Genomic DNA, 24,830 nt, shown 5'->3' with positions numbered 1-24,830 from the left:
AAGTTTGGCCCATGCAGTTGGACGCTTTTTTATAGCTACAAAGTGACAAAGTGTGTATGGCTGTCTAGATATGCGTTTGCGTAGTCGTGTAGTATAAGGTGCATTTAATTTGTTACCAACAATGGCGTGGTGTCTTCTCTGGTTACAAGTGTTACAAGTATTTCCGGGTCTTGAGCTTGCGTAGGGTAAAGATGGAGTCTTTAAGTGCGTGTTGACAGAGAAATAGTTTGCAAAACTAGAACTTCAGATGTGTTTTCATGCAACCATACAAAACGAATAATTGATAGGGGTTTTTAATTAAAGCGACTGAAAGGGGAATATACAGAAGAGCTGTTGTTAAGTCTATATACTTCTTGTATTCAATAGGATGTGAGTATTAGTGTCTAATTAAACGTTGTAACACTAAGTTACTGGAAGCGGACAAGAGGCGCACAGTTATTCTACGAAAAAGACGACAGTATGCAGACAGTTGCTAGCTCGTTTGTGATTCGGTAGTCAACGTTTGGTGTCAGCGCGAGCTCACTCGCCATAATCAAATGGGTAAATTTATCATATTCTGATAGCCCATTAAAGTTAAGACTTGTTATCTAATATATTGCAAGTTAAAGCTAGGCGCTGATCAGTTATTGCAGTGTGGAAGATCCTTTGATTTGCAAGGACATAAAACAATCTGCTTCAACTTCCCTTGACGGTTTTTGGATCTACCCCATGTGAAGGGTATCGGGCTTTACAATAGAGATACAAAAGGTCGTTGGAAGACTGCGAAAGACACTATGGCTCGCTGAACTCTGATTTTGGAAGCGAGTCTACGAGCAGTGATAGACAATCAGCTTACAGTGGAGTGGAAGAAAAATTACATTACATTCCTATCCGAATCTTGGGAAGGGGAGCTTTCGGCGAAGCTACATTATACAGAAGAACAGAGGTAAGTAACAATAATTCGCATTAACTAACAATGAATAATGTATTAACTATTGATGCTGTGGCACTGGTAGCTGGTTCTACTTTCTCGTAAAGTTACATCAGCTCGAGGACACATTGTACAGGCTGTTTAACTTGTGATCCTAGTCACAGTCTTTACTTTACTTATGAGTGTACGTGGGTATAATGAGCTTTAATCTGTGCTTCAAGTATTTATTAATGTGGGTTAAATGTCTTGCATTGTTGTTTACGTATTGAAATGTGTAGAAACCCCTGTGGAATGTTGTACAATAGGGTGCAACAAGGCTCCAATACAAGGTACAAGTTGACAGCGCTTTTAACGCTCTCCAGTTCACACCAACCTTCAAAATCACTGTTTGTTTGGACGTGACCAGTAGCAGACATCAAATGCTTGTACTGGAAACAGAATGAACTGTGCAGTCTATTCTTTTGTGGGCTAAATACCAGGGTTCTCTCATGAGAGTAACTAATCACACTCCTCCATGTCAAATTCTGCTGTGGAGGCTCAGATGCTAACTCATGTCTGAACTTTGCTACATATGACAGCACTCCAGTACAGAGATGGGGAATCTACACAATTCTTATAAGGACAAATAACCTGGCCACCAGTGAAAAGTTGGGTCACCGCTCTTAAGAGATGACCATAAGGAAAGGTTGCTTTCACAATGCTTTCTGGCGACAGTTGTCTTCAGCACTGTCAAATAATTGCTTTCCCAGCAAAACTCTGGTATAAGGCACACAGGTTCACCAAATGGGCTGATCTGAGTGTGAGGTTCCTTGAAGTAAATCATTCTGTTAACATCAGTGGCAATGATGCCTCTTTTTACTCTGCAGGATAATTCACTTGTGGTGTGGAAAGAGGTGGATCTGAACTGCCTCTCAGACAAAGAGCACAGAGATGTCATGAATGAGATCAGCATTCTGTCAATCCTGGAGCACAACAACATCATGACCTACATCAAGGGACCACAGTTGGGACCACAGGCAGGAAGAGAACCATCAGTAACACACTACACCATGAAGGATTAAAATCCTGCTGCGTGCGCAAGGCTCCTCTGCTGAAGAAGGTACATGTACAGGCCCGTCTGAAGTTTGCCAAAGAACACCTGGATGATCCAGAGGAGGCTTGGGAGAAGGTGATGTGGTTAGATGAGACCAAAATAGAGCTATTTGGAATCAACTCGACTCGCCGTGTTTGGAGGAAGAGAAATGCTGAGTACAACCCCAAGAACACCATCCCCACTGTGAAGCATGGAGGTGGAAACCTTATGCTTTGGGGGTGTTTCTCAGGTAAGGGGACAGGACGACTTCACCGTATTGAGGGGAGGATGAATGGGGCCATGTACCAGGAAATTTTGTGCGACAACCTCCTTCCCTCAGTGAGAGCACTGAAAATGGGTCGTGGATGGGTCTTCCAACATGACAATGACCCAAAACATACGGCCAAGGCAACAAAGGAGTGGCTCAAAAAGAAGCATATTAAGGTCCTGGAGTGACCTAGCCAGTCTCCAGACCTAAATCCCATTGAAAATCTGTGGAGGGAGCTGAAGCTTCGAGTTGCCAAGCGACAGCCTCGGAACCTTAAGTATTTGGAGAGAATCTATGCAAAGATCTATGCAAATCTGGTGAAAAACTACAACAAACGTCTGACCCATGTGTTTGCCAACAAAGGTTTCTCCACCAAGTATTAAGTCCTATTGTTCTATGGATCAAATACTTATTTCATGTGAAAATATGAAAATATTTGCCATCCGATATCCTAAACGAGGCATTTAAAAACCGCAAAATGCACCAACGGAAAATATTTCCAGAGAAGCTTGGAAATGAGATAAAGCAGACAAGGAAATAAAAGTGAAATCGGATGGGGACCGCGGTTGTGCCATTAGAGCAGGGCAGAAGCACAGCCCTCCCTCAATGACAGTATTACATTAAAGTGTATCAGGGGTCAATGCAGATTAAGGATTACATTAGAAGTGAGTGCATGCAAGGTACAAGGTGTGGAGCAGACACCAAACAGGGAAACGGTGAGCTGGCTCCTCAGATTAGAGCCCTATGGTTGACACGAAAAAAGGCCACATCAGCCCCTTATTCCCCCTCTCTCAATCCTCCCCCTGCCCCTACCCCCCTGACCCACCCTCGTAAAAGATGTAACAAAACAAATGGCTCTGAAGCATCCAGCTGATTCCATCTAATTCAACTAGCAATGAACTCTCTCTCTCTCTCTCCCCCTCGCTTTCTCTCCTTACATTCTCACTGATGGCACTACACTTACAGGGCGCCTGGGTGTTCCTTACATTCTCACTGATGGCACTACACTTACAGGGCGCCTGGGTGTTGCTTCTCCCTCTAGAGTCCAAAAATACATTGACTTGCAATTCAACCTGCTACAGATGCTGTCATGCGGTGGGCACATTTCATCAGGCTATCAGGATAACTCAGATTATCTTTAAAATCACCTCACAAAGTATAAATAAAAAAACCTAAAACCATCAGTGATTAGGAAACATGGTCCGTCACTGTGTCCGAACGACTGCTGACGCTGTACGCTACCAGAAAAAACTTGAAACCTCCGTGTTGCTGTCCAGCTTCTATAGTTCCTGACTATAACTAGCATCGTGCCAGCTATCCTGTTAACTTGGTCGAAAAAGCGGTAGTGTTATAGCTTCCTTTCCTATACTGAAAAATTAGTCGATAAAAAGTGGTCAGTGTTAGTATGTCTATAGCTAGCTACTTGACAGCTAAAAACACTAGCTAGCTCGCTATAGCTAACCGGTTGCATCAGAATCTGTGAAATTGCATGTTATCGAAATTTGTACAGTAACGGTAAAATTCTAGATGCCGGGTTACCTGATTATGTCATCATTGTGTCCCAAGTTCAATTTCTGCTTGTGTTCCCTGGTGTTGTAAACTACTCCCGCACCGGCGACAAAATAGACTATTTCCTTCGCTGCTGTGTAGTACAGATTGTTGCGGCACTGGTGCCCCCGGTAACCGTAGACCCACCCCAACCACAGGTGAAAATTCGGTGCTGTTCTGTCAGCCATGTCCGTTATAAATTCTCTCCAACGCGAGTATTTTATATTTGATCATTCACGACACTACCTTTCATTCAATCCCTCATATGCTGCCTCTGATACCAGTGCATCTTGCACTGAGGCTAAATGAACACTCAATATTTCGCTTAAACGGCATTTAAATTAGTCCAAAGTGCAGTATGTTTTTTTGAAAATAGTCTTAATGCATATTGCCGCGTTTCCAGGCGCGGCTTGTCTTTTAAAATCGTCCACCTAGCACTTATTTTACAGCTACCGAGCACCGCTGTACTTCTGCCCACTCCAGCCCCGCGCGAGCAGCTCCGCTCAAGACAGACTCCTGCCCCTGTCAAATCCTATAAACATGGAGTTTTCGCATTAGTTTACAAGCACCGCCCAAAATATAGGAATCACTAGTGACCGATTAACAATTTGTCCAATCAAATCCACAGAGATTCCCAAGTCAAATGAAAGAAAGTTCGCTGCCCAATAACAATCCCAACCGGGCGGAGTCCTCTTGCAAGTTGAAATCGGTTTCTCTCACGAATAATTTGCGGCGGGGATGCTATGACGGCTGTCAGTCTATGGTACTTCCCTCACCCTATCTATAAGGCTGAACAACTGTTAGTCGATATGAAGTTTGTCATTCGAGTTAATGTGTTCATCAACGTTTTGTGTAAACAAATTAGTTGCGAGAATAGTTTTATTTTCTCTTTTTGCATTTTAGCAGTTATTTTAGCAGTTATTTTGTTTAGTTAAATTAATTCAAGTCATGGTTCACTTGGTAACCGCTGTTGCTAAGGGCATATTGCTGATGTTTTCTTTATCTTGCTTCTAAAGGATGCTACGCATACGGGAGCTGTGAATTTCCCAGTGGTAGCCTACTATTTGTAGTTTTTGTGGAAAGCAACGAATTTGCGTGGGTCCAGTGGAAACACTGCAAAATTGTTTTACCAATTATATTCAGGTTCAGATCAACACGACTACTAAGAAGGGTCTACGAATGAAGGCATTGTCAGCTAAACACCTTTAAAACACACATTGGCAATTGGTCAAGAGACCGCAGGGTAATTTTTTATAATTCTTCAACTCTGAGACACTTTGAGATTTTCATCCAAAATCTTTTGAATACCCAATGGTAAATTTGGAAAATTATCATCTTGCCTTGTGGATTGCTGAATACAGTACATGAGCTGTATTGTAGGGATGCCAGTCTTTTTGTTGCATGTTAGATGTTCCTCAAAGCAGGTACAGAAAGGGACTAAGGACTGAGCCCTGGGAATTATTACACCTTTTTCCTTTGTGTATATGTTTTTGAGACAGGAACGGCCAGTATCACAGACACAGATTAATCTTAGTTCTGGACTAATTTCAGTTAAAGTGGCCTGAGAGGTAGTTTTCAGTACCATTAATCAGTGTTAATCAGTACCATTGTTATCGTACAGCATGCTGGTACAGAATGAAATTAATAAGAAAGGCATCTAACTAGGTATTTGATGCGTTATATCTCATGCACACCTGCTGCAACTAATCAAGGCTTTAAGTAGTTGTATCGGGTCTCATTGAGGTGGAACACATAAAACACCTGGACCAGCTGGGGTACTTGAGGAGAGGTTTGGGAACCACACTACCATAGATCAGCTTAGCGAGAGATGTAGGCCTACTGCTGACGGGCACATAGCCTACTTAAAAAATGCTTACTTTCTTGTGCAGAAACTCGGAAAAGTAATGGAAACCAGATTTCAGTCACCAATAATTATAACATAAACGAATTAATTGAAATTTTTTCTCTTGTGTTGTGTACATTAGTTGTGCTGCAGTTGATGTAGCTTATAGGTACATTAAAGGCATAATATGCAGTATTTTCACCTAAAATATTTTGAAACAAACATGCCCAGTCATTACTATGATACACTGGCAAACTGTATCTGTGTTCAGTTTTGTCCAATACCTTGCATGTATTTATGATGTGAGTATGTGTACTTATGCGAGTGACCGATTGACTGGTACAGTATGAATGCGCTATTGTTGTAATTTTGAGAAACGATTGCAGTAACTTTGCTAGCTACTAACTAAATACAAATGCGGGTTACGTCACTTAAATAGCTAGCTCAATGGCTTGTGTGGAAAGCCACAACTAAATTAAGCAGATGTTTTTGAATCATATTAGACGATGGTTTTCTTAGCTCATCACACGGTTGAGCATGGGGGTATAGACACTTTTTATGGTAAACACAGGAGGGAAGCACAGAAAGAAATCCTGCATAGTATGCCATTCAACCGCCCTGCTCGCAGTCACTGAGGCACTCCACTCTGCTAAAGCAAAATCCCTCTCCTCTGTCCTCATCTTCCTCGACCTGTCGGCCGCCTTCGATACAGTCAACCATGAGATTCTGCTCTCATCGCTGTCTGGGATGGGTGTCATAGGTTCTGCACTCGCTTGGTTTTCCTCCTACCTCTCTGGTCGCTCCTACCAGGTGACTTGGAGGAGCTCAGTCTCCGACCCTCAACCCCTACGAACTGGAGTCCCGCAGGGCTCGGTTCTTGGGCCTCTCCTCTTCTTGCTATACACCATGCCTCTTGGTTCTGTTATCTCTTCCCACGGCTTTTCTTATCATTCCTACGCTGATGACACCCAACTCTTCATTTCCTTCCCCCCCGACACCAAAATCACCACACGGATCTCTGCCTGCTTGGCTGATATCTCTGCGTGGATGACTTCCCATCACCTGAAGCTCAACCTTGCCAAAACTGAGCTTCTCTACATCCCTGCTAAGTCCTCTCCGTCAATCGACCTCTCATTGACTGTTGAGGACTTTGTAGTTTCCTCCTCCCGTACGGCAAGGAATCTTGGGGTGACTCTTGATAACTGCCTCACCCTGGCTCCGCAAGTATCCTCCACTGCCAGAACCTGCAGGTTCTTTCTGTATAATATACGCCGTATCCGTCATCTCCTGACTGAGAAAGCCACCCAGCTCCTAGTCCAGGCGCTTGTCATTTCCCGCCTGGATTACTGCAACTCCCTCCTAGCCGGTCTCCCAGCGTGTGCCATCAAGCCCCTCCAGCTGGTCCAGAATGCTGCAGCCCGTCTGATCACCAGTCAGCCCAGGTTGGCTCATGTCACCCCGCTTCTCATTGGCCTCCACTGGCTTCCTATTGCCGCACGCATTCGTTTCAAGGCCCTAGTGTTGGCATTTCAGGCTGCTAAGGGGACTGCCCCACCTTACATACAATCCCTGATCACTCCCTACTCCCCAGCTAGACCACTCCGGTCTGCCAGCTCTGGTCGCCTTACGGTTCCCTCTCTACGTGCACCTGGCGGTCGAGCTGCACGTTCACGCCTGTTTTCCGTTCTGGTTCCTCAGTGGTGGAATGACTTGCCTACCACTGTCAGAACAGCAGAATCCCTCCCCCTATTTCGACGCAGACTCAAAACCCACCTTTTCAAACTCTACCTTAGTCCTCCCTCCTGATTTCCCCTGCCCCTCCTTTCTGATATCCCTATCCTTGTCTAACCCCCCCAAAAAAATAAAATAAATAAAATAATGCACTTCTGATGACAACTATGTTTAGAACAGCATTTCCTGTGTATTTTGCTAGTTTCTGGATGTGATGCTCTGACTTATGGTAGAACCTATGCACTTGTAAGTCGCTTTGGATTAAAAGCGTCTGCCAAATGACTAAAATGTTAATGTAAAATGCAAGGGGATATATTGCCTTGTTTGTGTCATGTTCTCGGATGACTATCGTACAAAAAGGATTTCCTAACCAACAAATAAAGGAATCTGTATCTATCCATCTTTAATCCAGATCTTTATCTCTCATTCTCTCTCTCCAGACGGCTGCTGCAAATGGGGGTGTACAGTGCATCCGGAAAGTATTCACAGCGCTTCACTTTTCCCACATTTTGTTATGTTACAGCCTTATTCCAAAATGGAATAAATAGATTTTTTTCCTCAAAATTCTACACACAACACCCCATAATGACAACATGAAAGAAGTTTTTTTTTTTTTATTCTTTGCTAATTTATTACAAATAAAAAAACTAAGAAATCACATGTACATAATTATTCACAGCCTTTGCCATGAAGCTCAAAATTGAGCTCAGGTGCATCCTGTTTCCACTGATCAACCTTGAGATCTTTCTACAGCTTAATTGGAGTCCACCTGTGGTAAATTCAGTTGATTGGACATGATTTGGAAAGGCACTGTCTATATAAGGTCCCACAGTTGACAGTGCATGTCGGAGCACAAACCAAGCATGAAGTCAAAGGAATTGTCTGTAGACCTCCGAGACAGGATTGTCTCGTGGCACAAATCTGGGGAAAGGTACGGCTGCTTTGAAGGTCCCAATGAGCACAGTGGCCTCCATCATCCGTAAATGGAAGAAGTTCGGAAACACCAGGACTCTTCCAAGAGCTGGCCGCCCGTCTAAACTGAGCAATCGGGGGAGAAAGGCCTTAGTCAGGGAGGTGACCAAGAACCCGATGGTCACTCTGTCAGAGCTCCAGCATTCCTCTGTGGAGAGAGGAGAACTTTCCAGAAGGACAACCATCTCTGCAGCAATCCACCAATCAGGCCTGTATGGTAGAGTGGCCAGACGGAAGCCACTCCTTAGTAAAAGGCACATGGCAGCCCGCCTGGAGTTTGCCAAAAGGCACCTGAAGGACTCTCAGGCCATGAGAAACAAAATTATCTGGTCTGATGAGACAAAGATTAAACTCTTCAGCGTGAATGCCAGGCGTCATGTTTGGAGGAAACCAGGCACCGCTCATCACCTGGTCAATACCATCCCTACAGTGAAGCATGGTGGTGGCAGCATCATGCTGTGGGGATGTTTTTCAGCGGCAGGAACTGGGAGACTAGTCAGGATTGAGGGAAAGATGAATGCAGCAATGTACAGAGACATCCTGGATGAAAACCGGCTCCAGAGCACTCTTGACCTCAGACTGGGGCGACGGTTCATCTTTCAGCAGGACAACAACCCTAAGCACACAGCCAAGATATCAAAGGAGTGGCTTCAGGACAACTCTGTGAATGTCCTTGAGTGGCCCAGCCAGAGCCCAGACCTGAACATCTCTGGAGAGCTCTGAAAATGGCTGTGCACCGACGCTCCCCATCCAACCTGATGGAGCTTGAGAGGTGCTGCAAAGAGGAATGGGCGAAACTGCCCAAAGATAGGTGTGCCAAGCTTGTAGCATCATATTCAAAAAGACTTGAGGCTGTAATTGCTGCCAAAGGTGCATCAACAAAGTATTGAGCAAAGGCTGTGAATACTTATGTACATGTGATTTCTTAGTTTTTTATTTTCAATTAATTTGCTAAAATTTCCAAAAAACTTCTTTCATGTTGTCATTATGGGGTGTTGTGTGTAGCATTTTGAGGAAAAAAATGAATTTATTCCATTTTGGAATAAGGCTGTAACATAACAAAATGTGGGAATAGTGAAGCACTGAATACTTTCCGGATGCACTGTACAACTGCCAGCTGTACAATAACCTGGGTCTGTGCTGCTTCTATGCTCAGCAGTATGACATGACCCTGTCCTCCTTTGAAAGGGCCCTTTCCCTGGTGGCCAATGATGAGGAGCTGGCTGATGTTTGGTACTGTAAAACCCAACGCTAACCCAACGACGGAATTTAGCGAGGGCTGAAGGTATCAGCGTGCTCGTCCTTCTGGTGTTGCTGAAGGAATACTAATAGGGTTAAAAAGTAGTGGCCCCTATGCAGACAGTCTAGATCAGCTAATAAACAAACCACGATACAAAGGCAGTAGTACCACTCTGCCTTCCGCTCTTTACTGGTCCGGGCTGTCCCAGAATCTCCACAATAGGGCCAATAGATTCACCTTCGTTTATCTGACTCCATTTTAGAATAATAATTTAGATTAGTTATCCACATTAGTGGATGTCGTATTTATAATTTTGACTTGATCGCTATAGGAATCCTGTACTGAGAAGAACTCGCTGAACAATCCTCTGCTGGTACCACCGCATGTCACATCGCGCGTAATGTGCACATCTCACGAACTGACTAGCTATCTGTAGTCATTACAGAGGTCGCAGGAATAGCTACTCTCGGGTATATCTGTTTACAGCCTAGGGACCCAAGCAGACCAACATAGCTACGGCTGTGCTCGACATGAATGAACTACCAAGCGGAGGCGAGGGATTTACCAACATAGGTCTACGGGTGCTATACGCCGTGATACAGTAAGTGGAAATAATCATCCTCCCTAGACCAGTTCGAGGGGGTAAACCACACATTCCCTGTGTAACATTAAGTGTCAGTAAGGAAAACCAAACAGATCAAGTTTTAACAATTTTATTTTACCAGGCAGGTTACATACACGTAATTGCATACTAGTTCCAAATAAAAACATTACAATGCAAACCAAATTACGGAGTCTTAAAAGTCATACCTGGTAATAAAAGCTACATACGGGAGTCTGGCTACAGACACCCTGTACGTAGAAACTACGTGCACGGAGTGCACGGGAGGCTGATTGCATTCTCCCAGATTGCTTAGTTTGCTGTCCTTAAATCCAAATTCTGGCCTTTGATGTGAACCCTAGAAATGAGTCACCCATCTGTAATTTGGAGCCATGCCTCCCCAGGAAGCGCAGGGGGGTTGAGGCACATGGCTTTCACTGGGGCAGAGCTCCACACAGCTTCTCCTGGTTCCTGGTTATGATGTACAGGGTTTGCTGTTGCAGAAATAAAACCATTGCACCAGTCGCACTGAAACCATCAGAATAATACCAAACATGAATATTATCTAAACTGACTTTGTCATGAAACATCCAATGCTGTACACATCATTTAGTGACTGAGTAAAGAGGGAGAGAACAATGAAGGGGGGTTCAGGAGAAGGTCAGGGCCTAACAGGCCGTGCCCTCTGAAACCTTCCCGGTGTGGAGATAAGGGGGGGGTTCATGATGCATGCTCCTAAATTACTTTACAGCCGCATATTCCACAATACCAGAGGAAGCCAGCAAGCTGACCAGCCCTGAGTGATAATGCCAGATTTCGGCCTTACAGTACAATTTGGGACATGTGGCTGTGGTGGGTGATTTCCCTCATGTTTTCAAGATTTGTCTTCATGTGCTTATAACCGTTGTCTAGGCTAACTAATTATGGATTTGTCATGTGATCTACTCTTATCAGTTCTGGTTTATGACCCAATTGCATCAAGATCTGGCAACCCCCAATATGCATACACAAGAGCACCTTTTATTTTGTGTACTTTTTAGACAACAAAAATGTTTCCCGTAGCCAGCATCACCACAGGGCAGAACATCTTTTGCTACAGATTGTACAGAAAGGAGAGTTCCTAGTTTGTTCTAGTATCATCAGTGCTACTGACTCTGTTTGACTGGGTGCCTGCACCAATTCCACAACCAAACATTATGCTCACTGTGCGGACTGAAGCCACAGCTCTTAAAACTGGAGCAAAACTCTATCTTGACATAGTGGGTATTAGGGAAAAATCAAAACACCTCAAGACCGGTCCCAAGTTTACTTTTATTGTTGTACTTTATATAGTGCACACCAACGGTTTACAAACCTGCACGTGTGTTTATTTTCATTCCTTAGGGAATAGGGGAGTTAACTTTGGCATACCAGTGCTTTAAGTTGGCTTTGGCCAACAACAACGACCACGCTGAAGCTTATAATAACCTGGCTGTCCTGGAATTCCGGTTATGTCGGTTTGGATACTAAGAACTCACAGGGTGCACCTTGCAAACAAATGTAATTTCATTCATTAAGCTATTGGGTATGTTGATGTTATATTTTCCTTTTTTTTTTTTACAGGCAAAAGCTTTCTTGCAGACTGCAGCCTCTCTGGCTCCTCACATGTATGAACCACACTTCAACTTGTCAACTCTCTCGGACACGGTAAAAGGATGCTTTCATTGCTTAATACACAACTGCCCTATTGCTAGCATTGCTAGGTAAAGTAGGATATCTGATTTTGAACCTTTTGCACGTAAGGCATGTGCATTACGTGATGTAAATTTGAAGTAAAATATATTGATGAAATGAGATCATTCACACTGGGGCTGGGAGATATTGATGCATACTTTTGTCCCTATAGCGTTTGCAGCTGGGAGACCTTCAGAGCAGATACGTGGCCGCCCAGAAGTCGGAGGATGCCTTCCCAGAGCATGTGGACACTCAGCAGATCCTCAAAAACTTGCGGCAGCACTTTTCTGTACTCTGACCACGTAGATCGCCTCACAGAGGCAGCTATATGTATGTATGTATGTATGTATAATGTTACAGAGTTTGGGACCGTTGATATCACAGAGCTATAACTACCTGTATGAGATTGATTTAGTACTGTGCTATATGACATCATAGACATGGTCTGCTAGCCTACTGTACAGAAAGTATTTCAGAATGTAGTTTACATGTCTACTTAACAGCATTTTGTCCTTTATTGCTTGGTGGTATTCTGGTTTTCATTTGAGAAAATGTATATTGTTATTAGTAGAGTTAACATATATTTGAATTGAATGTTGGATACATGATAGCGGAAAAGGTAATGATGCTTGTCAGTACTGACATTAAATGTACTGACAATGGAGCCAAGTCACAACACTGGACAAATCTCCTTTTAAATTTGAGGACAATATCACTAAAAATGAGCATTCTGAATTGTTTTTTCAAATTGATGTCTTGGCAGTTTCCCAAAAAGGACATTTGGAGACTCCAAAAGGACAGATGGAAATGAAATGATATTATGGATCTTATAAAGTGTAAAATACATTGTGCATACTAAACTATACAACACTTTTTATCCTGAAAAAAATGGTTTGCACTTCCCCCTGCCTGTCGCCCTCCCCAACGTCTCTGTCCCAAACTCCCTCTTTTTGCAGCTATCCTCAGACAACAACAGGTCGAAAAGATAATAAGAAATACGTACAATAATCACAATAATACTATCTTGAATACTAATATATTCATTGAAGTTTTTAGTCGTCACTTCACTTTCTCTGCCAAATACTGGTCAGAGACGGGTGTACTTGGGGCTTATCATGTTCGAAAGAGCCTATATAAAACATAGATAATATAATTTCTTGAACTAGTACTCTTGTAGAAATATACATCGGCTAAATGGACAAATATGATCATTCCAAAACAATGGACATTCTAGTTGGCACATTTTTAGAATGAGAAACTATTATGCATTTGGTCTGCTGGACACTTGTTGTGAAAAGGACATTGACATTACCATGTGGATTTCCAAAATGCAGAGAAGGTGAGGACCCCCACACTTGTTTTACCGCCTACGTGTTACAAAATAAGGAACTAAGCAATGCCATCTTAAAATAAGTTATACAGATGGAAATAAATGTAAATAACTTCAAATTAAAGATAACCGGCTTTATTTATATATATGAGACCGTGCACAGCAATCAACATATCAGTCGTCACATCAATTCATGGAGGACCAGATTTAGCTCCAGAGCTAATTCTCTATTGCAGTCCCATTGGCAAGTGATCCAGATTCTTATGAATAATTAATACAATTATGCACGACAAAAACAACAAAATTAGACTAAATTAGGGAATACAAAATTAAGTTACATATCATGATGACAGCACTGATTTGATTTCAACCATATTTTTTTTTAGAGAGGAATAATTACAGCAGGACCTTATTTCTTTAATATTGCTTAAAAAGGACCATCACATCCCTCCCTACCTCCCTGTGAACCTTAATTGTTGTCTCTGTGACTTGCTTTGTGTATCGGTAGTTGGCTAGGTAAGCAGTGTTTGGATAGTTAACTTTGGTGACTTTTGCTCTGTTTGTTTGTTTGTTTGTTAAAAAAAAAAAAAAAAAAAAAGCCCCTTGTCCTTATCTTTGTTGTACAGGTAGCAGTTGAAATTGTACTTACCTCTAGGGTCTTTCAGCGAACTTATCCCTGGTTATGGGTATGCACTTTGTTGTACGTCGCTCTGGATAAGAGCGTCTGCCAAATGCCAATAATGTAATGTAATGTAATGTAACATGAGACCTATTTGCGAAAATGAGGAGTACAATCATTAGGGCATGCCCGGCCGGCTCACGTGGAGCAGCAATAATTGGCTCGCTGCTCCAGAGGGAGGGACTTGGCAGGGTTAGTAGATCGCCGCACAAAACAAGCACCTCGGGCGCCTCGGAATCACGGTTACAGCTTGGGAGGCGAGACGGCTTGAAGAAGGCGTGTCGCTCTCCCGTTGGCCGCCGAGGGACGGGGTGTGGGCGGTGTATCTAATACTGGCTCTAATTGAATCAGACGGGGTCCAATTGGCTACCAAATTGGGAGAAAAAGGGGAAAAAAATCGGATAAAAATTATATTAAAAAAAAGAAAGAAATAATACTCCTGCCACTGTGTGTGCTGGGGAGGGTGGTCCTCATGGTGATGGGTGAACAGTGGATGTTCTGGCCAGAACTTACTGGAAGGGTAGTGTGAAATGTGGGAGTTTTCTTTGGATGGCACTGAAGGGAAGCCTAATGAAACATTCAGCTACTGTTAACTGCTCAACAGTCTCCTGGTAGGCATGGTGATTTCTGCAATTGTGGTGTTACATTGATATTAATATATATTATATATTTAATATTCTTATTAATAAATGGTGTTTTTTTCATTTAATCAATCTTCTGTTCAATGGCCCTACTGTGGGGGGTATACTTGCATTCCAATTCTGAATCAGTTCTGAATTCTGGGTTGAGAGCACTGCATTTTTTGTAATTGCAAATTCAGATGTTTCTTTGTGCGTGTTTGTAGGATTAATTTGCTCAATAAATCATAGCATTGACATTTTACTCATCCTAAAAGCTGTGCGATGTGTGTGTTTGGTGTACTGTATTCTTCAGGAGTTTCTGAAAAACTGCTGGGTTTTGGGGATGAAGGTGTAATATTTTAATGTTGCTCCAGATATAGAACCCCAGCCACTATTATTTTGTGTACACACTGTGTGATGATGTCTAGGGCTCATTCATCTTCATCTCACATATCCATTTCAATGGGTAGCTACATGGAGCATCATTCCAGGTCTTTAAGGGGTTTTCTTTTTTGTAGGTACCAGCACAATCTTCTCTAGAATACTGATCATTCGGTTCCCCGTCCAACCAGAACCTTCAATCAAGTGCGGAATGGGTTTAAGAATACATTCTCTTCCTTGCAAAAACAATGTCAAGCAATTCATCAATGAGGTCACTTGCAAGAGGTAATTACAGAACAGAACTGCACTCAATAAACATTCAAATAAATAATTTACTGGTCTGCGAGACAATCAAGTGTCTGACAGGACAATCAGCTTCAATGACTTGCAACACTGAGCACAGGGCCCACTCTTGAAAATGCCCATGATTATTTTAAAATAACATGAAACTTATAAAAACTTCAAAACTATGGGACTTGGGCTGCTCAAGTTGGCATGCTGGCATGTCTTCACTGTGTGTACATATTTGTCATCGTCACAGCTCTTACCCTTGGGTTAGCTCTGTTCCATCCAACCATTTCCACTCTCCTTCTGTTTGGACATCGCTCAGTCCTATCCAGTATCCTTCGCCAGGGCTTACCCTCTTTCCCTTTAAGATTCTCTGGATAAACTCCTGGATATGCAGCACAAAACAGGAGAATAGCATTCACCTTCTATTGCATTCCTTTTAACACTGTATCCAAACTCATTCACAGTACTCACATAGTCCAACAAGATACGTTAGCACTTGAGGCACCACAAGGATACCCAAAATTATTTATCATTTGGCCTATTAATTTTCTTTATTCACAATTTACAGAAATGAATATAATATTATATTTCAATTTCCAAACTTCTCAGTGTCTCTTAGAACAAGCATTTTACATGACATAAATTATGTAAATCTAATGTATAGTGCTGGGAATGTAGTTGATGAACGCAGAAATTAAATCTTTAATTGCCTTGCCTTACATTTATTTGAAGTGAAGATGAACATTTCATATGACTTTCATGTTGATAAAATAATCCAGAACCAGACCTGCTCTCCTTGGCTGTCTATCACCACCAGGTCAGCTCCAGATGTGTTGCATCTCTCACGACTCTGATACCATGATAGCCTTTCACGAGTATCAACCGGAGAGAAGAAATAACAGGAGGACTGCAGAAGCTCCCATCCCGCTGGACAACGTGAACAGCTTTGTTCTGTATTCAAACCAAATGTAAGTAAATGATAAAGTAGATGATAGAGACTAGGGGCTGGGTGATTATTAAAATTTGATTTCCAATTGCAATTTTGGCTTACCACAATTATGAAAACAAGAAAATCAAGATAGAAGATTTGTTTGAGCTGCACCCCTCCCCCAAGGCCACACATACTGTGGCATATGTAGTGGAGAACAACTCCAGAGAGCCAACGCATTTCAATGTCAATGCATAGCCCCAATAAATGAATGGTATCTTTCCAGGGCTGCCCCTAGCTAAATTGAGGCCTTTGAATTTTGGAAACAGTTTCTGAGCTGTCCTCGAGAATACACAGGTGGACTGTGCCTTGACAAACGTTTACTGTGTTACAGAATGCCTGCGACTTGTCATTTCGATTCCGCTACGCTTATGCGGCGCATCTGGTGTGATTCGGGCCTTACATGGCCTCTCAATGTAGATCCACCACACAGTGCTAAACATCACCCATAGTCATATTTTGTATTCATCATATTTTTTACTTTTAACTCAGTTCAATTATATTTAATGTTAAAGGAAATCCACTGTTTAAAAAAATGTTTTTCTAAGAAGCTGAATAAAGTGTGTAAATAAAGGTTAAATAAGTGATCTCAATATTGGCACAAAATAATCGTGATTATGATTTTTGCCATAGTCAAGCAGCTCTAATAGAGACAATAGAGATAGATCTATGACAATGCTTGTGTGCTTTGAATTTTGAACATTTGTTAAAAAATGAGAAATTCTGGCCAGCAATCCATCTCACCCAGTTCAGTGACACGTGAACGAAGTTCTGCTTGTTTGCTCAGCAGGGACTCCTTCTGTTCTTGCAGAAGGTTCTGCTCCTGCTTGTCCCTATCTCTTTCTCTCTGCATGCTGTCCTTGAAACTGATGACTTCCTGATAGTTTGTCTGCAACGTCATGAGGCTTGAGGTCAGGTGGGCATAGTTGGTCATCAGTAGCGTCAGGTTGTTGTTTGCCACTGAATTCTGTGACAGTAAAATGTGCTTCTCGGTGAGTCCTTTAACTGTGAGGGACAGACATCGATTATTCAAACAGATTTTTTTTTAAGATTACCCTACAATAGGAAAGAACAACTTTTTTATGAAAAGGGCAGGGTCATACTCACAGCTGATGCACAGACCGATTATAGTGGCCATCAATACAGCACACAGTATCCCAAGGATCACTGTAGTCACCCTGAAAATTTGAGAGCTGGGTCCGTTTGTGGCTCTAACCATGAAAACTGGATGCAGGAAGATGTCAATTAGTATTAGGTTGATTTATTTACTGTGCACATTCTACAATGAGAGCTAAATGACTGTAGGAAAAAGGAAGTAGGCTCAGTGGAGGAATCCACCCCTGAGGACCAAGCAGAACACCAGTATCCCAGCACAGCAATTTTGTCCTCTTGGCCAGGGTTTTTGTGTATCAAAATAAAAGCAATTCAGTATGAAATATGAAGCAGAGTTTAAGGTGGAAAATAAGGAGCACAGAGCACTTCTGTCTCCTTAACTTACTTTTTCCTTCATATAAAGCAATAAAAAAACATATAGCACCATCTACTGGACTGACTGTACAAATAGTAATATTGGTATTCCTAAATTTTTCTTTAGGGAACAGTTTGTAGAGACAGAGATGACAGAGAACAATGTGTGTCATGTTAAATGATTCAGGTGTGGAGGACTTTATTCCTCCAGCCCAAATAACACTTGCTATAATGGCAAGCACCCTAGCCCACACAGTGCTTTAGAGGTGTACAAGTGGGCTATGAACAGGTCTCAAAATTGAATGGCCAGCCCTCCAGAAGCCTGCTGATGAGTGGGACATTTACGATGGGAAATTCCTGGGCCCTCCCCGAGGCTCTAGAAAACAGCGTTCCCCAGTCAGTCCCTCCTGCCTGTGATAAGCATAGGAAACACCATTGCAAGGACCCACTTGACTTCAAGATGGCTTCTCCAGCCTAGAAGTCAAAGACATTTCTTCAAAAATAAGAAATCCCCAGCAATTGAACCCTCCATAGTTTGACGAATGAACCCCACTCAGAGAGGGCTCCAGTCCACTTCACAGCCTCCATTCACCAGGCTTCCTTCTGGGATTTGGGCCCTTGCTGTCAGAACTCTCAATGTCTCCTATGTTATCACAGGTGACCAAGCTGAGCTTATATAAGAAAAGGGGAAAGAGCGAGAGAAGGGGACCCCTTCCTCTATTCTGTGTCAGGGCAATTGCTGCCAGTACATTCAGGTGTGTTGTCATTCCATGGCTTTGGCGAGCAGGCCCTCTGACTTAAAGGCATACTACGCAGGATTTCATTCCTTTCATTTTCGCTCCTGTGTTTACAATAAAAAAAAACTTTGTAACTAGCTTTGTAACATCATATTGCAGATTACTGGAATCATGTCTCTTTCAGTTGAAGTTATTTAGCTGATGCCTTTATCCAAAGCAAAGCAGTTGACTAGGCAGGGGCCAATTCCCCCCTTGAGCAATGTGAAGTGAAGGGCCTTGGTCCAGGGCCCACCAGTGGGCTTCAGTTTGCTCTAGCCTACTGCCCAGCAAAATTATGTCACATAAGCAGACATACACATTCTTCGCTTTTATTTTTAATTATTTGTTTTCAGCTTTACATAGCTTTGTGTATTGATTGCAGCAAATGGCAAATGTCTCTACCACCATGTAGATAATATAGCTAACATAGCTGCCTTACCCCTTCAGCAGAAAATTTTTTCCATGCATGCATTTATACCGCTCACAAGAAATTCTCTGCTTCACCTGTCGTGGTATTTGCTAGAGTTCTATTGTTCATTTTTTTTCGAGTCAATTGGGTCAACTGTCTGCGTGTGGAGGCAGGTCTGGCTCCATTGAGACTAACTGGGATCAGAATACTGACTTGTATGGATGATTGGCAGATTTTAGAGTTTCCTGGACGTTTAAGGTATTTTTATACTTTGCTCTGGATTAACTGTTTAGACAACAATAAGGCCCAGGAGATCCCATAAATCAACTTTATTTTTTGCTATCCTGTTCAAACAGATCTACAACTTTTTCCAGAATCAAGTTTTTTTTTTTTCTTTCAATAATGTGTCTTTGACATTTTCTTCAAATCCATCCATGCAAAATTTCTACAGAATAGCGCCTCCTCAATCTGGCTAACTCAATCTTTCTACCAATAACCTTTTTTGACATCGTGGCAGTGTTAAAGTCCACTACAAACAAATATTAACATAAGACTACATCTAAAAGACTGTATCAAAATGATCCCAACAGTTACAGAATATAGTTTGTTAATATTCTTCTCTTCCTTGGTATTGGCATACCATGGTTGGTATTATTATTACAAATCTTCTGGGAGATGCCATAATTGAGGATTGCAGGCAATCTAATGAATAAATAAATAGACAATGGATTCACATTAAAAAATCTAACCAATCGCAAAATCATCCATCATTACCTCTGATTTTTTTCAGCCTCATAAACACTGAAATTTCACAGAGGACTGTTAACAGTAAATATCTACTACAAACCTCACAACATTCCATTCATGAACAGCACAAATGAACCCACAAACCAAAAATGGCCCTTACCTTTGTCCCTTGTTTTGGAGTAGCAGTGGGAAAGTCTGAGCTCATTAATATCTTCAGTGGTCAGTTTCTTATCCATATGCTCAAGCTTATTCTTTGTATCTACCAATCGATCCTGTGTTTTTGTGTCTGTCTATGTCAGTATTATTGTTCTGTCTGTGGCACGACTGTGTGTGGAGTGGGCCTGTAGTCTGTGTTTGCCCAGTTAATCAATGATGTTGGCAATAGGTGAGTGGGAGCTGTGAGTCTGTTTACAATTTCTTGGCTGTGTAGGTTCCAACAGCCAGCTGGCAATCTTTACCCAAAGAGTGGGCTCTTTCTAAATGCTTATTTTTCAGTTGGCCTTCGAATGAATCGGTTTGCAGGATGGCGCATTGCGTCACACAAGCAAACGTCATGAACATTCATTATCTGACACTCACTCATCGCATCATATTAATGTAACATGTTACAGCCACACACATTGAAAGAAAATTATTTATTTAGGGTTGGAAGGTGCTTATTTAATATTAGCTACAAATAGATAATGTTGGTTCAACTGCTTGTTTGTGACATATGTCTTTCAGAGTAAGTCATATCTTGCAATTGTGGTTGGAACAAAAACCAGCTTACACAGGGGTCCCCCAGGACCGATGTTCAATATCCCTGATCTATGGGGAAAAACTCTGCCATATAGGGCACCAGGAAGAGTAAGAGTTTTGCTCACATGCTAGTCACATGCACAACAAAGAAAACACAGGGCGATATACTCTCAGTGAGCACTTTATTAGGTATTCATTAGACTTATTTTTTATACTTTTTTACGTTTTCTGCTGCTGTAGCCTATCCACATAGAGATTTGACATGTTGCTTGTTCAGAGATGCTCTTCTGCATACTGCTGTTGTAATGCATGGATATTTATGTTGCTGTCACCTTCCTATCAGCTTTGACCAGTCTGGACCTTCTCCTCTGGCCCCTCTCATTTCCGTTTCTGCCAGCAGAACTGCTGCTCACTGGATGTTTTTTTTTTTCGCACCTCTCTTTGCAAACTCTTGAAATTGTTGTGTGTGTTCTGTTCTGAGATATTGAAACCACCCTGTCTGGCACCAACAATTATTCCACAGTCAAAGTCACTTAGATTACATTTCCTCCCCACTCTGACATTTGGTCTGAAAAACGGCTGAACCGCTTCACCATGTCTGCATGCTTTTATGCATTTAGTTGCTGCCATATGATTGGCTGATTAATCATATGATTGTATTAACAAGCTGGTGTACAAGTCTACCTAATAAAGTGATCACTCAGTGTACATGCCACAGTGGATTAACCAATGATAAATGTTTGGGTAGTTGCCAAATGAGGGTGCATTACATCAGAGCATTGTTGAGGCAATAGAAACATTTACATCTTTGATTTTTCTTTGCTAAAAAAATAAATAAATGAGACACAGAATGTGTTATGTTCCTGTGTTCTGTCCTGTGTTAGTTTATCATTGTTTATTATTGTTATTCTTGTTATTTATTATTTTTCATATTCATGTCTGGTGTTCTGTTTATATTCATCAGTCTTTGCACTCGTCTTCCCCTGTGATGTCTGAGTCTGAATGTTTTCTAGCCCAGTCACTCCCTTGTCTGCGTGCCCCACTATTCGGGTGTTTACGGTAGTTCCGGGGTTCAATCTTCCTTCCAATCTTACTTTCCTTACTTCCTGCTTTCTCTCCATTTCATGTTTGTACATAGCTCAAATAAACTAATCCCAACTAATCCCAACATTATTGTCCTATTACCCTTTCATGTGTCTCACCTGATGTTTATTTGTTAGACCGCCCTCACTCCCATGCCCCGCCTAGTTTGTCTCATTCCCCTGTGTGTTTATACCTGTCCTTTTCAGTTGCACGCTGCTAGTTCGTCTTGTCCTGTTTTTGTTCCCGAGCCCTTTATTCCTTCCCCCAGTTCTAGCCCCCTTGTTCCTGTAGCCTTGCCCCTGTTGTTTGGATTTCTGGTTTTGACCCCTGCCTGCTTCCCTGGACTATTCTTTCGTTGTTGTGGATTTCTGTACCTTTGCATTGTTGGACTGACCCCCTGGTTTTTGACCTTGGCCTGATTTGTGACTACGCTCTGTCTACCCCATCACCTGTGAGTAAACTTGCCATTTTCCACACCCCTGAGTCTGCTTCTGGTTCCTCTGTCCTCCCTGCCCTAACAGAATGTATGAAAAACAATATATCGCATAGATTAAACATCAAAATATGAGTGGAAATATTTTTGGGAAAATATGCCTTTTGAGGTGGTTGTCTGGCTGTCGGAGGATTGCTGGTTCAATCCCCTGCCCTGGGTGTGTCAAAGTGTTCCTAAGCAAGACAATCGCTTTGGATAAAAGCATAATAAACATAAATGCAGTCCTTTTACCATTCATATGAACCTTCCTTTAATTAACTCAGCTATAAATGTAGACGAGGTTATGGAAGTAAGTCATATGCATTGAATAGAATAACCTACAATATATTTCAAGGTTTTATATTTTGCAATTCTACTGTTAAATATTAGGCTATCAGCCATAATTTATATATGATATGCTATAGGTACCATTTCCTATAATAGGCCCATGTGATGTAATTTATATGATACCTTATTATAACTTGGTCTTTTCTATTAACTTCACATGTTATTTCTCATATTGTAGGGTCTCATAGTCTCATTGTGTTCCAAACAGGACTCCAAAAGTAATTGACTTCTCAGCCTTTTCTGATTAGTCAGATGTATTAAATTGCAAGTATAAGAAAGCAAGTACCTAGCCTTAATTCCAGGCTTTTAAATGACTTCTGAGTCTGTTATAGGAGTTTAACATGAGGACCAGAGTTGTACCAATGGCAGTCAATGAAGCCATTGAGACTGAGAAATGGGAAAGATTACAAATCTAGGTCACGGTCTTTGTACCAAAGCTTATGGAGCTCATTGTATGTCATTATTATTATTATTATTATTATTATTATTATTATTATACAATATCTAGTGATGTCTAGGGCTCCTGTAACTTTATCTCACATATCCATTTCAATGGGAAGTCACATGGAGCACCATTCCAGGTTTTTAAGGGGGTTTCTTTTGGGTAGGTAGCTGCACAATCTTCTGCCGAGAAATTGTAATTAGGTTCCCCATCAAACCAGAACCTTTAAACCAGGGTAGAATCAGAATTTGCAACGCTTCTCTTCCTATCAACAATTATAATATTCAAAAATTAATTGGTGTTGCTGGGAGGTATACAGAGACATAATGTAATAAGTAATCAATAAGCATTTGAGTCAAGTTGAACTTTGAAATTATCCGGTCACCTTCAAAATGAATGGAGCAATGAGTGAAACATGTCTCCTTGTCAATCGACCAACTGTGATTTAAATCGTCAGCTGTAACAGTAGAGCCACCCATCAGAAGTGTTACATGGCCTAGGATTCTTTCAAAACTCTGGGGATGGCACATACCCTGATAAAAGTATCGTGGTTATGTGAAGCCAGCATGTTTGGACATGTTCGCTGTTGTCTTAACAGCCCTTACCCCTTGCTAAGCTCTCTTCCATCCACCCATTTCCACTCTCCTTCTGTATGAACATTGTTACCGCATCTAACGCAAACTCCGCAGCGATACTAGAACACCTGGTTGGAATGATGCACTTACTGACAACTTTCTAATATACGCTAGCGTCGCTCTGACACGCCTATTTAAATCGCCTACAATTGCTCACAAGCAATATCAAATCAAAGCTAATCTACTGATAAATTCCACAGCTATTTAAGCTATTTAAGACAAACGTTCAATCACTCTACAGGTATGCAACTAGTAGAAGTGATTAACGGCAATAGACAAACAAACTGGTTCAAGCCCTAACCCTAACCCTTGCTGTTCAAATTAGCAATTTAATATCAAACGTTACCGCGTCTAGAGGAAAATCCGCAGCGATACTAGAACACTTGGTTGGAATGATGCACCACTTGAGCTAATGTTGCCTGAGCTAATACAAGATTTGTGGAAACAAGGACATCATACGTATAGTAAAATCTGGTGGTTCTTTGATGACAGGGTTTTGCATCAAATGGTTCTGGGACTCTTTGTAAGGGTTATTAAATCATGAACACCACCACCCTTCCCCCCCAATGTCAAAATTGGCTGCAATTATCTTTTCCACAACACAATGGACCTCTGTCATTTCATATGTCAGTGGCAGTTGTCAGTTAACATTTCCATATTCATAACGTAATTTCTCACCCTTTTATTTTGGGTATGTCATGAAAGGGGTGATACTTAAGTGGTTGAAGGGTGCCAGAAAGGAACTGTCTATTTATGAGTGTTGCTGTTTACTGCTAATTAAAGAAGACAGGGTAATTGGTTGAAACAAAAAACAAAACACATTCCAGACCTGTAGGGAAAAAGTATATCAAAAGCTGTTAATTATCAGTCTTATAGTTCTTCGGTTCAGAAATATTTTTATTTAAAAGGAAACTCATAGCAGGAGACAATCCTCCCCTACTAATGTATGATACTCATTCATACATTTTTAGGAGGGAAATGTTTTACTTCTGCTTATATTCTGCTAAAATTAATGTTGTGTTCTTTTTCAGAATGGTAGTCAAAATCCATTAAAAACAAACACTGTTTTAGTATTCTGTGCTATTTGGAAGATTTCCTAACTGTGGTTTGCCCATAATCAAACTAAAAAACTGAAACCCAAATAAAATGTGAAATAAAATGCAATATAACCAGAAGCAAAATCCTGCAGCTTTCAAACTTTCAAAAATATGCTTCCATGGTATTTATTTCTGGGTTTTTCCATGAATGGGGAAATTCATGAAGTTGTAGTACACAAACTGAATTATTCTCAATCTGATAGACGGAAATGAACAGAAATAAATCCTTGTATAGTTAGTATACTTCTATATATTTTACATGTGGTATAAATTAATCCACAAATACAAAATTGTCCTTACCCTTGTGTCTTGTATCTGGGTGGCCAAGGTGAGGATGTTCCTCTATTCTAAGCTCATTATCATCCTCACTGATTAGTTGATTATACGCATCCTCAGACTTATTCTCTGTATGTACCACCGTATCTTTCA

General features: G+C 41.5%; 1 protein-coding gene across 1 annotated transcript; it reads right to left on the bottom strand.

Annotated features, from left to right (window-relative positions):
- Window positions 1–13,347: 13,347 nt before the first annotated feature.
- Window positions 13,348–19,924, bottom strand: LOC133127281 (C-type lectin domain family 4 member E-like). Its single transcript, XM_061240043.1, has 6 exons — window positions 19,747–19,924; window positions 17,295–17,411; window positions 16,932–17,192; window positions 15,987–16,150; window positions 15,457–15,581; window positions 13,348–15,102 (listed from the first exon to the last, which is right to left on the bottom strand). Exons 1-6 carry the CDS (start codon window positions 19,820–19,822, stop codon window positions 14,952–14,954), a joined length of 894 nt encoding a protein of 297 aa, XP_061096027.1. The 5' UTR covers window positions 19,823–19,924; the 3' UTR covers window positions 13,348–14,951.
- Between the last annotated feature and the right edge of the window lie 4,906 nt (window positions 19,925–24,830).

The sequence above is a fragment of the Conger conger genome, chromosome 1 (genome assembly GCF_963514075.1).
Source record: "Conger conger chromosome 1, fConCon1.1, whole genome shotgun sequence".
NCBI lineage: Eukaryota > Metazoa > Chordata > Actinopteri > Anguilliformes > Congridae > Conger > Conger conger.
Note: the sequence above shows the minus strand (reverse complement) of the source record. Positions and strands in the feature narration are given on the sequence as shown.